The sequence below is a fragment of the Callionymus lyra genome, chromosome 8, assembly GCF_982586985.1.
Source record: "Callionymus lyra chromosome 8, fCalLyr1.hap1.1, whole genome shotgun sequence".
Lineage (NCBI taxonomy): Eukaryota > Metazoa > Chordata > Actinopteri > Syngnathiformes > Callionymidae > Callionymus > Callionymus lyra.
In genome coordinates, this window is record NC_141825.1 from 24618714 (window position 1) to 24634241 (window position 15528).

Consider the following 15528-nt stretch of genomic DNA (forward strand, 5'->3'; position numbering starts at 1 on the left):
CCCCTTAAGGTCCAAGATGATCTAAAACGTATTAGTAGCCTTACATATGGCGATAGGAATTATATATATATTTTTACCTGAAAATTAAGAACTGTTAACTCTAATCAGATTCATTTTTTAAATTGCTTTGATTCGATTCCTGTTGTCACAATTTCAATTTTGTTTTTACTTGACGGCCCCTTACGACAGACTTTGTGTAAAATGCGGCTCCCGGGGACATTCAATTCCAAACATCTGCTCTAAAACACTTTTACTGTGTTTTGTAGACGGTCCCGGTCCATCTCATGGTGTTTGGGGTCCTTGTCATGGTGGATTTTTAGGGATACCTGACCTTGTTTAGTTGTTTAGTTTACCTGCTCACTGCAACTCTCACCACCAGAGGGCGCTAGTCCTCTGTGCTCATTGATTGTAATCCAAACGGTTCCGACGACTTAACACACAATCGCACACAAGAACCCAGACCCAGTCGTGTGATCGCCTCCACGGTGACGCTAGGAGCGGCTAATGACGTCACGCCGAGCCGGGATTGGTCGAACTCCTCCTCCCTCCTCGCATCTCCTGCACGCGCTCACGTCCCTGTGACGTGACGTCGACCAATGGGCGGACAGGACGTCGTGCGCGAGGAGGGCGTGATGACGAGCAGGAGCCGATCGATGCTGAGGAGGAGGACCAGGAGGTGGAAGACGAGGAGCGCCAGGGTGGGGGAGGCCTAGACCAGCAGAGAGGCGCCCGGCTGGATCCAGGAGGAACAGGTGGAGGAGGGCGGAGGAGGAGGTCCACCCGCGCTGTCATGGACAAGCACCGACCCAAGAGGCCCACCACCCTCAATCTGTTCCCTCAGATGCCACCCGCCGGAACACAGGTACCACCCTGGGAGGGTCCGCCGAGAGTGTGTGTGTGTGTGTGTGGTTGTGAGACAACAGCTCCATCCGTCGTTGAAGGTCTGGGTGTTTTCTTGACGCTCCTGGTCAGTGTGTGTGTGTGTGTGTGTGTGTGTGTGTGTGTGTGTGTGAGAGATGCTGCAGCTCTTGACGTGTCTACCCTCGCGTCATGATCTGAGGCCCTCAGCTGCTGCCTGGCTCAAGGGCACTGTGTTGGGAACCGACACAGGTGTGGTCACGTGACTGGGTCGTCAAGATGTTGATGACGATTTTTTTTTAGGTGTGTCATCATCTCAACAACACCCTCCTCCTGCTGCTTCTGCGTCGGTCAGAGAGCAGCTTCCTGTTTACGAGTCACGGGGGCCTCGGCCCAGAATCCCCCCCAGGTGGTGGTGTTGAAGCTGGACTCCCAACTCGATCACATGACCCGCCGCCCTCGTGGCAGGTGTCTCTGGTCTGATCTCCGCAGATTAGAAGGTGATCGGAGCATCTGCCGCCAGAGTCACGGTCACACACTTCTTCTATGTTAGGACTCTCCGGGGTCGGCTGGCGGGGCCACCTCAGAACCAGCCGGAGTGAGTGGACGCGTCTTCAGAGAGAATTTGACCCAAATTCAGTTCCTCTATTTTTAGAATCAAGTGGAAAGAAAACAACAAACATGGCGGCTGCTGTCACAGGAAGTGGACGTCAGAAATATGATATATCGGAGGTCACATGATCGTCAGTCGCTGCAGGAGCCTCTGATATGGTTGTGATGTTGTTGTTGTGTAGTTACATCTGGACCTGGGAAGGTTCTGAAGGTGTGCTTCTTATCATGGTAGAATATCACCTGAGTGAACTACTGTGCTATAATAATAGCCAGAACATTATGACCACCAGTAGAGTCGTCCTGGACCGTAGATGAGAAACCTTCGCTCCTCAGAAGGAGTGATCGCACTTGCCGAGTTGCCGTGGCAACATACGAGCTGTGATGGAGGGAAAACGGATGCTGGTGGAGAAGATGACGTGTCGGCCGCGAGGTCACTCACTTCCTGGTCCATGCGGTGATGTCATCAGAGTGTGTGTGTCTGTTACTCTCACTGTGTGTGTGTGTGTGTGTGTGTGTGTTGCAGGACTCCATCAACAACAACTCTTTGGGCAGGAAGGGCGGCTGGAAAGCGTCGCGCTCTTCTTCTCCACACATCAAAGGTGAACTTCAGACACTCTGGTTTCCTCCCACAGTCCACATGTATCAGCTCCTCTGACGGTCTTGTTGCTTCTGCAAAGTCTGTAAAAATATACCTTGATTCTTCACACTTTGGGGGAGTTTAAGTTGTTATAGTAATTCATTAAAAAAATAAACATACATACAAATGACATGTGGACATATAGTACTTTTAAAACAGTAATACACAAAAAGAACTATCTCAAATAAACACAAAAATAAATAAATAAATAATAAATATGTCAATTACCACATTTCTGATTTGTAGAACTGTTAGCAGAGCTAGCAACGCAAGTTAAAATCTTGAAGCTACAAATGATACAAGAGAAAAAATATGGTCATTTTGTAAGTTTATAAATCTGTCTGTAAACACGGTCCAGGTGGTGCTTGACAGGAGTTTAAACACAACTTTGAATTTAGTTTTATCTTATTAGAGGAACAGTGGAGGATCAGGACGACTAGCTCCGGATGTGTTAGCATAGTTAGCATCACAGGCTAAAATCGTGAGCTCGCGAATGTTCAACAGAAGAAATACACTTCTTTTGTAAGTTTATATGTGTGTTTTATACGTTTTTAATTCGAATTAAATCTGTCTCTGTGAACACAGTCCAAGATGTGTGACAGGAGTTTGAACACAACTTTAAATTCTATTTTCTTCTAATCAGACGAACAGATGAAGATTAGCAGAAGTTTGTTAGCATAGTTAGCATCACAGGCTAAAATCGTGAGCTTGCGAAGGTTCAACAGAAGAAATACACTTATTTTGTAAGTTTATATGTGTATTTTATACGTTTTTAGAATTTAATCTGTCTCTGTGAACACAGTCCAAGATGTGTTTGACAGGAGTTTGAACACAACTTTAAATTCTGTTTCGTCTTGTCAGACGAAAAGATTAAGATTAGCAGACGTTCGTTAGCATAGTTAGCATCGTGACTTAAAACCTCTGAGCAGGTCAGAGATAAACTTGCGGATGTTTAACAGGACAAGAGTTATTTTTTTGAAGTTGTTTATTTTCTGTAATTTTATAAAAGTGAAAACATTCTTTAATCTGTTGTGTAATTTAGGTTTTCAATAATCCTCCTGCAGCTGGTTGCCCAACATATAATCTGATCCTTTTGTTTCCTTGTGTGTGTCTTTGTTTGTTTGTGTGTATGCGTGTGTTTGTGTGTGTCTGTGTGTGTCTGTGTGTGTGTTTGTGTGTGTGTGTGTGTGTGTGTGGTTGTGTGTGTGTGCATGTGTGTGTGCATGTGTGTGAAGGGGATCAACAAGCAGCTCCCGACAGCAAAACTAAAGCTGAGGACAAAGTTCGAGTCTCAACAAGGCGCCCGGCACCGAAGCCTCCCACCACCAATGGAGCCAACAGCAGGTCGGTCACTCAGGCTCCCTCCGAGGACCCTCGCACTCGCCCCCGGGACAAGCTGCCCCCCGGACCCCCTAAGACCTTCAGCTCCCCCAGGACTCAGCGCAGAGTCGGCGGGTTGGGCCGGGGGAGAGGAAGGGGGGACATGAAGGAGAAGAACACCTCAGAGGTGAAGGGGAAAGACGGAGCGACGGTGGGGAAGGAGGACAGACGAGGAGGACGTCTGTGCGAGGAGTCCAGGGTCAAGGACCGGGACAAGGTCACGCATCAGAGGTTGCGACTGACAAACAGCCTGAGGAATGGAGCCAACGACACGAAAACTAAAGTGACGGCGAGAGCGGAGAACAGAGGAGGAGTGAAGGCGAACAAGGCTCTGTCTCAGCAGGAAGTTCTGCTGACGGCCATGGTGGTCCCTCGGACCCCCGTGACCCCGCGGAAGAAGGACAAGGGCCGAGAGCCGGGTGAGTGCAGCGTGACATGAAGGTCTTTCCTCACCCGCTCACTCGCTCCTGTGTCCTCAGGTCAGAACCACGACAGGAAGCGGGTCAAAGATGCACCTGCTCTGTCTCGGTCCAGCAGCGAGGGGGGGTCCAACAGGATGTCCCTCAGCTCGGACACAGAGGGACCTCCGCCGGGGCCCCTCAACCCACCCGCAAGTAACCGGAGCAATCCCATCAAGGAGGAGGACGGCGAGGGGACGCCCACGCCCTGCCTGACCCTGCACAACGAGGCAGACTCCAGTAGGTCTGAGGTACAGCCAGAGACTCTTCAGGTGGACTTCATGAGGTCCCCCGTGGACAACGACCCCTTCAGACCCGCCGAAGAGGTGTCAAAGGAGGGCGCCGTGCAGCGTCGCGGCGTGGAGACGAGGGAGAGAGCGGCGGGCTTGAGTTACGACTCGGTCAAGTACATGCTGGTGGACGACGAAGACGCTCAGCTGGAGCTCAGCCTCAAGAACCGTTACCACGGACACGACGACAGCGACACGGAGACCGTCTACCAGTCGGCCAACGAGGAGGAGGACCCCGAGTACCAGGAGGAGAGGAGGAAGAAGAAGGAGGACGCGAGGAAGCATGGTGAGACAGAGGAGAGGTCGAGGTTTAGTGTGACCTCAAGTTGTTTGCAGCTCTTTGCTTTACAAGTTCAGGAAAGTGGTCAAGAGTAGTGGTGCGTGTAGGGTCGTGGGGGCAGCAGCCAAAACAAAGAGGTCCCGACTTTTCACTTCCTTGAAACCTCTTACAGGTATTTTGGGAGACGAGCCATTAGGGATGTAAAAAATATAAATATTGCGATAATATTTTTCACTTTAACGTATTGATATCGATCAGCAATGTACTGAAATAAATATACAAATTTATTTTTGCTTTCAAATCATGTTTTACTTTATGATGGTTCTTATGATAGTTTATATTTCAATAAAGTGTGCACCAAATAAAATAATGAGATTTAAATATATATATATATATATATATATATATATATATATTATTTACAATTAACATGTAAATATTCAGAAAGTGTTGAAATTAAACTTCCAGCCTCTAGGTGGCAGCAGTCATCACGTCCTCCGCGGCTAAAGAAAGTACGAAATCCTGTATAACCCCAGCGATGACTGAGGTCGAGAGGATACAGCGTTGGAAGCCAACCGTCACCTTGACGTTCAGTGTCGATGTCGAAACACTCAACAGGACTTGTGTGTGTTGTGTGTCGTAGCAGAGTGCAGGAGAGAAGAAGAACACAGGAAGAAGGAGGAAGAGGAGAGGAGGAGGAGGAGGGAGGAGGACTTGAGGAGGAGGAGGGAGGAGGAGGTGAAGAGGAGGAGGGACGTGGTGGCTCGAGCGAAACCGTCCAAAGCAGCCGTTGTGTCGGAGGAGGAGGCGAACGGAGCCAGACCTCCGAGCAGCAGGAAGTTTCGCAACCTGTTCACCAAAGAGAACAGTCACTACAGCGCCACCGGTGGGTTGGACTCGGAGTCACCGTTTTGATGTGGGTCTAAGCTGGAGTGTTGTGCTGCAGGCGCCGGCTCGTTTGGGGTCTTCTCATGCGTCCTGGACGGCGTGGAGCGACAGCAGACCCACAGAGCGGCCTACAGGTGACGACTTCGACGCGACGCCGCTCGCCTTCTTCTCGCTGACCCCCGTTTCTGCCGCGCCTTAAGGTTCGTACCCCGACACGCCGACGAGCTGTACCTGGAGGCCGACGACCCGGTCCTGATGGTGAGCCGCTGCGAGGACCTGTGGTGTCAGGGCTACAACATGAGGACCGGAGCCACCGGCATCTTTCCCGCCTTCTACGCCATCGCCGTCGCCAAAGATGGCGCCAAAGGTGCGTGACACGTCATGGGGAAGAGGATGTGGTCACGTGACGCCATGTGTCGTGGTTCCTCTCTTAGTGCAAAGGGACGGCTGCGCGGACGAGTTCACGGTTCGGTTCCTGGGTTCGGTCCAGGTGCCCATGCACAAGGGCAACGACGTGCTGTGTGCTGCCATGCAGAAGGTAAACGGACGTCTGACTCAGCATGTCGCTCCAACAGCGCCCCCGTGAGGTAGATGACATACTGCAGCTATTTTTCACTGAGGCGTCAGAAAAAAGAAAAGACCACCGGAAATAGTATATCAGAGCCATCAGAATATTGAATTCATATTCAAATTACAATAATAAATAAGTACATTTTTAGATACGTTCATACATTTATTCTTTTTAATAAAAAACAGTTCAACCTTGATTTAAATGTATAATTATATCAACATCTTGTTTGATCCAAATGGTCTTTAAAACATTTTTTGCCAACAGGTGGCGTACAACAGGCGGTCAGCAGGCCAGCCTCCGGCCACCTGCGTGCTGGAGGTCAGCGTGAGGGGAGTGAAGATCAGCGTGCAGGACGAGTGTCAGTTGGCTCACAGGGTCAGTCTCAGTGCAGCGCCTCCCAGCGTCTGTGGGCTGGAACTACAGGTCTCTTCTATGCGTGCAGGGCGACCAGTGTTTCCACTTCTTCCAGCTGAAGAACGTCTCCTTCTGTGGCTGCCATCCCAAGCACAGCAGGTGAGTCTCAGGTGAGGTCTCGAGGTTCTGCTCTCATCCTTCTCCATCTCCCAGATATTTCGGGTTCATCACCAAACACCCGGACCAGCAGCGCTTCGCCTGCCATGTGGTGGTGGCCGAGTCCTCGCTGCTTCCTCTGGGCGAGGCCGTCCGGTGAGTCTCCTCCAGTCCGACATTGTTCCGGTCCGATTAATGGAGGCCAAGTGTTGTTGTGTGTAGTTTATAGGTGTCGTGTGATGGTCTAGAAACTTGTCCCTGATGTCCCTGCATCTTATCAGTCGCTACGATACGTATCACGATACAGGGTCAGTGATATGATATATACTGAAACTGTAGTAACAGGGGTATATGTGTAGTATTGTCCAGTACTTTACTCTGGTGTTGTGATAGTGTAGTAACAAGTATATATGTGTAGTATTGTCCAGTACTTGACTCTGGTGTTGTGATACTGTAGTAACAAGTATATATGTGTAGTATTGTCGAGTACTTGACTCTGGTGTTGTGATAGTGTAGTAACAAGTATATATGTGTAGTATTGTCCAGTACTTGACTCTGGTGTTGTGATAGTGTAGTAACAAGTATATTTATGTGTAGTATTGTCCAGTACTTGACTCTGGTGTTGTGATACTGTAGTAACAAGTATATATGTGTAGTATTGTCGAGTACTTGACTCTGGTGTTGTGATAGTGTAGAAACAAGTATATATGTGTAGTATTGTCCAGTACTTGACTCTGGTGTTGTGATAGTGTAGTAACAAGTATATATGTGTAGTATTGTCCAGTACTTGACTCTGGTGTTGTGATAGTGTAGTAACAAGTATATATGTGTAGTATTGTCCAGTATTTGACTCTGGTGTTGTGATACTGTAGTAACAAGTATATATGTGTAGTATTGTCGAGTACTTGACTCTGGTGTTGTGATACTGTAGTAACAAGTATATATGTGTAGTATTGTCCAGTACTTGACTCTGGTGTTGTGATAGTGTAGTAAAAAGTATATATGTGTAGTATTGTCCAGTACTTGACTCTGGTGTTGTGATACTGTAGTAACAAGTATATATGTGTAGTATTGTCGAGTACTTGACTCTGGTGTTGTGATAGTGTAGTAACAAGTATATATGTGTAGTATTGTCGAGTACTTGACTCTGGTGTTGTGATACTGTAGTAACAAGTATATATGTGTAGTATTGTCGAGTACTTGACTCTGGTGTTGTGATAGTGTAGTAACAAGGATATATGTGTAGTATTGTCCAGTACTTGACTCTGGTGTTGTGATAGTGTAGAAACAAGTATATGTGTGTAGTATTGTCCAGTACTTGACTCTGGTGCGTAACTACTTTCATTTGTTTTCAAACCAAAATATGTCCAAACATCAGCTTTAAAAGCTGCCGGAGTCACTGTATCCTCTCGTCCTCAGTAGCTGGTCGGATCCCACAGGATTTCATTCTTCCTTTAGCTACATGTATTAAAAAACAAACAAATATTTTATTGTACACAAATTCTATTGAACTATTTACCATAAAAGAGCTTTGTTAACATGTTCGAAATCCTCCCAAAATTAAAAATAAATAAATAAATAAAATCGATACATTGCTATCAAATATCGATACAGTATTGTGAAAGGAAGTATTGCGATAAATCGGCTGTGGTGTTGTAGTATTTACAGACCACATGACTCTTGACAAAGTTGTAACTGCTTTCATTTGTTTTCAAACCAAAAAATGTCCAAACATCAGCTTTAAAAGCTGCTGGAGTCACTGTATCCTCTCGTCCTCAGTCATCAACAGGATCTCATTGTTTAGCTGCAGTGGACGAAATGACTGCTGCCATCTCAGAAGTTTAATTGCAACACAAAACTAAATAATGTGAATATTTGCATTTTAATTGTTAATAGAAAATCTAATTAATTTATAAAAATAAAGTGAAGACATAAAAATAAACTCTTACGATGTTGTTGAATATGGATACAGTATCATGTCCCACCTCTACTCTGAGGTCCTCGTCTCCCGTGTGACCCTCGGCTCGGTGTGTCCCACAGGAAAGCCTTCCAGCAGTACTACAAGGAGCACATCGGCTACTCGTGTCCCACAGAGGACATCTTCATCGAGTGACCCCTTCACGCCACACGATCCGGTCCACACTCAAGCACGGGTCCTTCTGACTGACCTCTGACCTCCTGCCGTCCCACTGATGGAGGGATGAACAAACCAACAAACACGGAATGTTTTGGATCAGGAAGAGAGAGAAACTAACTTTGTGAAACAAAGTCTGGACTCGTCCAGAAGTGACTCGTCTGCTCATCAAAAACACTCGTAGCACCGACGCTTTAACGTACTCGTGAGGAGTCGAGTCCGAGCGACTCGAGTGTGTCGGTTCGATGTCGTCATGGCTACCGTCGTTCAGAACTTTTCTCTTCATCCAGGGTTGGGTCGCAGGACGGAGGCCCCAGAACATTCCTCCCGGCAGTTACATCGTCTAGAGCTCTACTATCAAACCTGGCTCGCCATGTCGTTTTATGAGTCCCACTGGATCACTTTTATCAAAACCAAAGTAGAATAATCTTCATGTTGATAAAGAGATGAAAGAGACTCCAGATAAGAGTAAAAATGAGGGTGATGGGGATTTAAAACCCTGTTATTAACCTGTTGACAGTTTGGTAAATATAAAATGAGTTTGGACCGTAACCAAGAGTGCTAAAAAAATGTTGGCCTCTTGTGTGATTTGACAACCCTGGTCTAGATATTGCTTAGGGGACCCTGAGGACCTCCCAGGCCCGTTTCTCCATCATGTCCTACCAGGAGGCGTCCTAATCATACGTCCGCGCCCCTAAACTCATCTCCGAGTCTCCTAGAAATTAAATTTATATTCTGCAACATTCCAAATCTTATCTCCTCAAAAACCAAAACACTGAGCAGGAGTCGTTACCTTCTCCGTTGCATGTCCGCAGTTACACTCTGGTCCAAACGTCTGACATGGTACTGGTCCGGATCTTTAAAGGCCCAACAAACAACGTGCATGAAGATGAAACCGATGCTCACGTCCCGAGGTTGTTCCTCTCGAGGCACTTTTTCCGCGGCTGAGAATCTTATAAAGAGTATTAACGTGTTGTGGATGGTTGTTTAAAACCAGAGACAATCTGATGTTTCTGTTCATGTGCCTGAGACCTCCGACCCGTGACGCCCCTCGTGTTGTGACCCAGCGGTCCAGTCCACCAAGCCTGTCCACTTCACCTGCTCAGAGTCGGGGTGCGTGTCCCGCTCGTCCCTCAAAGCCAGACCAAAGTTCTTCCTGCTGTAGGAAGTGGACGTCCACCGGTTCGTCATCAGGTCTGAGCAGGTGAAGTCCAGCAAGACATTTTAGTTGTTTTTTTTGAAGATCAGTGCCTCTTTCTTTCCGTCTGAGCTGAAGTGTCCGGTCACAGAACCAGACTCTGGTCCAGCTGAGACGGTCGTCCCGGAGCAGAGAGCGTTCCATTCAGAGAGTCACGAGTTAAAAGCTTTATTGTTGACACGAGCTTCACATTGAATGATAAAAATAAATAAACAGGCGTCACATCTGGAAGACGAACAGACCTTCTCAGCTGCACCACTAGAGGTCGCTCTGTGTGGGACGTCAGCGTGTAAATAAAACATAAATATATATGGTGTACAGAGATGTTCGAGTTCTACGCATGACCCGACGAGGAGCACAGTGTGATGATGATGATCAATAAATAAAAAAGGTTTACAAGCTCATGAGAGACATGGTGTGACATCAGTTCTCAGACGAGTCCGTCTCCTCGGTGGAGCCGTCGCTCTCCACCTCCATCCTCCGCCGGTGGTGGAGGTTCCTGCGCGGCGACGCCTTCTTCTGCACCTCCTTCAACACGCCCACCGCACTGCCGCTGCTGTTGCTGCTGGGACTGATGGACACCTGAGCGATGCTGCACACACACACACACACACACACACACAAGTCGCACACATGACGACAACAACACACTGACTGCACAAGAGTGAGCGTCATTCTTACAGTCTGTCCAGCTCCTGGTCCATCTCTGGGTCCACCAGCAGGTCAGACTTGCTGGGCAGTGCTCCTGTGAAAGAAACCTTTTTACCATTCTTGTGTGTGAGTCCGTGTGTGTATGTGTGTGTGTACGCGTGTATACGTGTGTGTGTGTACGTGTGTGTCTGTGTGTGTCCGTGTGTGTCCGTGTGTATATGTGTGTATATGTGTGTGTGTGTGTACGTGTGTGTACGTGTGTGTACGTGTGTGTCCGTGTGTGTCCGTGTGTGTGTGTGTACATGTGTGTATGTGTGTGTACGTGTGTGTCCGTGTGTGTCTGTGTGTGCGTGTGTATGCGTGTCCCTGTGTGAGTATGTGTGTGTGTGTGTGCCTGTGTGTACGTGTGTGTGTGTGTGTACGTGTGTGTCCGTGTGTGCGTGTGTATGCGTGTGTGTGTGTACGTGTGTGTGTGTGCGTCCGTGTGTGTATGCGTGTGTATGCGTGTCCCTGTGTGTGTGTGTGTGTACGTGTGTGTGTGTGTCCGTGTGTGTGTGTGTGTGTGTGCGTGTGTATGCGTGTGTATGCGTGTCCCTGTGTGTGTGTGTGTGTGTGTGTGTGTGTGTGTGTGTGTGTGTGTGTGTGTGTGTGTGTGTGTGTGTGTGTGTGTTCTCACTTACCAATGGTTTGGTTGACAGAGTCATGTTTGGCCAAACTCATTAGAAGACTGTAGTATGAGATCTTATCGGTCTGATCCAGAATTTCTCTCAGACACGACCTTGGAGGGTGACTACACACATACACACATACACACACACGTACACACACATGTACACACAAACAAACGTACATGTACACAGAGAGAATTGATCAGCAACCATGATTATCCATCAACTTCATTTCAACTCACAAACATACCTCTGCCAAGGAGCTCTTGTCAAATGACTCAAGCTTCAGTTGTGAACAGAGCAGCTAAAACACATAAGTAGCTAAAATAACCTTCAAAGCCTCCCCGAGTCCAGATGAACTTCACAACAACATGGTTAAGTTAAATGGATAAATGGTCGACCCTCGATAAGCTCCTTGGCAGAGGCAACCAGGTGGTCAGCACAGCGGGGGTCCGACCTGTGTCTGAAGCGCTCGCACAGCGTGTCCACGCACTGAGCCAAGGTCGCGGCGTCCACCTCCCCGTGCTGCTCCTCCCTGCTGTTCTCCTCCGACGCCAGGGAGGGCAGCAGCTCCAGCGAGCTGGACGTGGGGACGATGACCGTGTTGGGACTCTTGCCCGCCAGCAGGTCCTGGTAGATGATCAACACGCTGTCCAGAAACTCTTCACACACACACACACACACACACACACACAGTCAATTTCATCAAGTCGAGGTCACAGGTGGGAAACGTAAGACCCACCCTGGTAGAAGAGCTGCAGCTGGAAGGCGAAGAGGAAGTCGGAGAAGGACATGAGACAGTCCAGAGCGTCCTCCATCAGGACAATCCTGCAAGTTCAGACAATCGTTTCACTCGACTCCAGTGTGGCGCCCACAGAGACATTGTGGTGACCTCTGACCTGGCCGCACCCTTGACCACGTCCACTGGGAAGTCTGGACACAGCAGCTGAAGCAGGGACCGGAACTCCAGGACGGACAAAAGGTCTGGAGGAGAAAAGAGGTCAGAGGTCAGGATCCTCGAGGTCATGCTAGAACACGCACCGGGTTGACGCAGAGCGACAGTGGTTCGCGTCTCACCTCCACTCTTGCCGATCTGTCTGTAGCACCTCCAGAAGACTCGGAGGAAGGAAGCTCTGTTGTGCGGCGTCGCTCGGATGTAGCTGAACTCTCTGAGGAGGACGTGGTTGCTGTTCTTCACGCTGCTGAAACTACAACAGACCGTCTGAGCGCACACACACACACTCACACACACACACACGCACGCACGCACGCACACGCACACGCACACGCACACGCACACGCACACGCACACACGCACACACGCACACACGCACACACGCACACACGCACACACGCACACACGCACACACGCACACACGAACGAACACACAAACACACACACGCACACACGAACACACGTACACACACGTACACACACACACATACACACAGGGACACACACACGCACACACACACGTACACACACACACACGTACACACACAGGCACACACGAACGAACACACACGCACACATGAACACACGTACACACACGTACACACACACACACACATACACACATACACACAGGGACACACACACGCACACACACGTACACACACACACACGTACACACACACACACGTACACACACATACACACACACACATACACACAGGGACACACAGGGACACACACACGCACACACACACACACGCACACACACGTACACACACACGTACACACACGTACACACAGGGACACACATACGCACACACACGTACACACACACGTACGTACACACACACACACACACACACACACAAACACACACACACACACTTGTGTTTTCGATGCGAGCGACACTTACTACTCAGCAAAGTATCGCGTGATCCCGAACTGAGTGTATTCCTCTTTGTGCTCCAGCAGCTGCGTCACGGCGTCGCTCAGGTAGAAAAGCACATGACTCTCCGCTGACAGACACAATCACACCACAGTTAAATATTGAATTATAGACGGATCTTCTGATTAGAGGCAAACCGGACACGTTTTTATCTAAAAATAAACAATTGTTTGATCACACCGTTACAGACCAGACTGACTCGTTGAAGGAATAAATGCATTTCACATGAAACACACAATGTTTAGAAGGCAAACATAATAATCACATAAATGTAAGTAAGTAAGTAATTTTTATTTATATAGTGCTTTTCCAGACCAGGGTCACAAAGCGCTTAAACAATCAAAACAATACTCAATAAAGTATATACTTTAAAGATCAAGATAAAACTGATAACACAACAGGAGTTCCAGAAAATTAAGGAAAAGCCTGAACAAATAGAAACGTCTTAAGATGTTTCTTAAAGGAGTCAGTAGATCATCAAGAGCAAAGAGAGGAAGATCGTTCTAAAGCTTAGGAGCAACAGTCTGGAAGGATTTCTCTCCTCTGGTCCTGAAGCGTGTTCAGGAACCATCAGTAGATTCTGATCCACAGACCTCAGAGCCCGAGCTGGGGTGTAAGTCTGGATCAGATCACTGATGGAAGGTCTGACCATGAATAGATCTGAAAACAAGAACCAGAATTGATTCTGAAAGAAACTGGCAGCCAGTGAAGAGTTTTAAGGATCGGAGAAATGTGAGTTCTTCTACTAGAGCGGCTCAGAATTCTCGCTGCAGAGTTCTGAATCAACTGCAGGCGAGACACATCCTTCTTGTTTAGACATGAAAACGATCTGCAATAGTCCAGACGAGAAGAAACAAACGCATGGATTACAAGCTCCAGATCATGTTCCAACAACATTTTCCTAAGTTTAGAGATTTTTCTCAGTTGAAGGAAATGCATGAAGGACTTTTAACATTTTTATTTAAAGGACATAATGTTTAAATGTTTAACATGTCAACGGACACACACATTATACTGCCGTCACGTGAGCCCGCACTGAAGGAATCTTGTGCGTCTGTTGCTAAGCTTTGTTTTTGTCACGCAATAAATTAACAGTAATAATGTTTTATGTTGTTTATTCAACCTGATGCAATCCTGTTCTATTTTCTTTGGACTAAATGATTATATCATTTATTTATATTTATTATGTTTCCATTTATTTATTTTAACTAACAATACGAATTAACTAATTTAAATTGTGTTGATAGCGCTTTGGCGGGAATTTATTTTAAACTTTTATGGGGGAAATTCAAAGTTATATCATTATAATCTGTCAATTACTACACATTTATTTTAAATATCATAGAATGAAACTCTTTAAAGGTTAGTGAAAAATTCCACTGGATTATGATTCATGAAGACCATTATCCTGAAAAAAATGGAGAGATTTTAATGTTGAAATTTAAAATTAATGACGATTAAAAAAACAAAAACAACAACAACCTTAAAAGCTTAGTGAAAAATGACACTGTATTATGATTCATGATGACCTTGACTACTATCCTGGTAAATTTGGAGAGATGTTACTGTATACATTTGAAATAAATGATCATTAAATATAGTCATTATATGTTAATGATGCCATTTTCAAAATTAAATTTAAAAAATCCTTAAAAATTTAGTGAAAGATTATGATTCATGATGACCTTGACTATCCTATCCTGGTGGAGAGATTTTACTGTAGAAATTTGAAATTAATGATCATTAAAAATTAAATAAAAAAAACAACGACCTTAAAAGCTTAGTGGAAAATTCCACTGGATTAAATGATTGAAGAACATAGATAACATCAATCTGTAAGTATGAAGTAAGTTCTCGTTTAAATAGAAAAGTATGAATAAGAACCAAGAACATTAATAAGTATTCCAGTCATAAAACGATAAACATTTAAAAAATTGACATCTTCAGAATATGCCCAATGATTTGGGTTTTTAAACAATATTGGCTATTTTCCTACCTTTCCACCAACGCGTGAGTAACACCTTAATGTTCACACACACATTGGTTCAATAATGACTTCTATCGTGAAGTCACAGATAAAACAGCAGATTTGAAAAGAGAGCAAACAGGTTCATACCGAGATATTCGTCCACCGACACCGTGGAGTTAAAGCGGTTCATTCTAGCGGACATTACAGAAGCACATTGAAGACACTCGAGCGATCATTCATTCATGAAGGCAATGATGGAATAAACGGCTACAGTCACTCGCTAGCCAGCTAGCTTAGCTTAGCTCCGTGTATCTATGGAAACAGCCGGATGTTGTGAGTTCCGTCATAAGGTGTCCCCCGTCAACACGACAACGAGGTAGTTCCTGTGTCGCTGTTAAATTACGATTATTCGAAATTTGACAATTAATTTTTTTAGTATTATCATTCACTAACCAAATTACCAAACAAAATGTTTTTTTTATCTGTAAACTTAATTAAGAAAGTTATTCATTTATGATCAACC

The 15528-nt window shown here is 46.3% G+C and overlaps 2 protein-coding genes across 4 annotated transcripts; one reads left to right on the top strand and one right to left on the bottom strand.

Annotated features, from left to right (window-relative positions):
- The first annotated feature begins 649 nt into the window (after positions 1–649).
- LOC148074347 (C-Jun-amino-terminal kinase-interacting protein 1-like) lies at positions 650–10225 on the top strand. 3 transcript variants are annotated; one of them, XM_087797716.1, is made up of 12 exons: positions 650–862; positions 1994–2069; positions 3343–3906; positions 3967–4521; positions 5159–5401; positions 5462–5537; positions 5604–5770; positions 5838–5941; positions 6239–6349; positions 6417–6487; positions 6542–6640; positions 8525–10225. In XM_087797716.1, the coding sequence occupies exons 1-12, from the start codon at positions 791–793 to the stop codon at positions 8595–8597; spliced, it is 2211 nt and encodes a 736-aa protein (XP_087653842.1). In that variant the 5' UTR covers positions 650–790; the 3' UTR covers positions 8598–10225. The 3 variants fall into 3 exon arrangements, with proteins under 3 accessions (XP_087653842.1, XP_087653843.1, XP_087653844.1); XM_087797717.1 differs by having other exon boundaries at positions 5162–5401; XM_087797718.1 differs by having other exon boundaries at positions 3358–3906.
- Positions 9969–15290, bottom strand: cstpp1 (centriolar satellite-associated tubulin polyglutamylase complex regulator 1). The gene is made up of 9 exons (XM_087797719.1): positions 15153–15290; positions 13004–13106; positions 12213–12343; positions 12035–12119; positions 11878–11963; positions 11593–11797; positions 11148–11257; positions 10498–10561; positions 9969–10408 (listed from the first exon to the last, which is right to left on the bottom strand). The coding sequence occupies exons 1-9, from the start codon at positions 15205–15207 to the stop codon at positions 10240–10242; spliced, it is 1008 nt and encodes a 335-aa protein (XP_087653845.1). The 5' UTR covers positions 15208–15290; the 3' UTR covers positions 9969–10239.
- Between the last annotated feature and the right edge of the window lie 238 nt (positions 15291–15528).

Bases quoted from the DNA above. Each gene is read 5' to 3' on its own strand.
- LOC148074347 (XM_087797716.1), top strand. From the start codon at position 791: ATGGACAAGCACCGACCCAAGAGGCCCACCACCCTCAATCTGTTCCCT. The intron at 4,522-5,158 runs GTGAGACAGAGG...TGTGTGTCGTAG, and splicing joins GGAGGACGCGAGGAAGCATG to CAGAGTGCAGGAGAGAAGAA. The intron at 5,402-5,461 runs GTGGGTTGGACT...GTTGTGCTGCAG, and splicing joins CAGTCACTACAGCGCCACCG to GCGCCGGCTCGTTTGGGGTC.
- cstpp1 (XM_087797719.1), bottom strand. From the start codon at position 15,207: ATGTCCGCTAGAATGAACCGCTTTAACTCCACGGTGTCGGTGGACGAA. The intron at 12,344-13,003 runs GTAAGTGTCGCT...GGTCTGTTGTAG, and splicing joins ACGCGATACTTTGCTGAGTA to TTTCAGCAGCGTGAAGAACA. The intron at 11,964-12,034 runs GTCAGAGGTCAC...CTGAACTTGCAG, and splicing joins GTGGTCAAGGGTGCGGCCAG to GATTGTCCTGATGGAGGACG.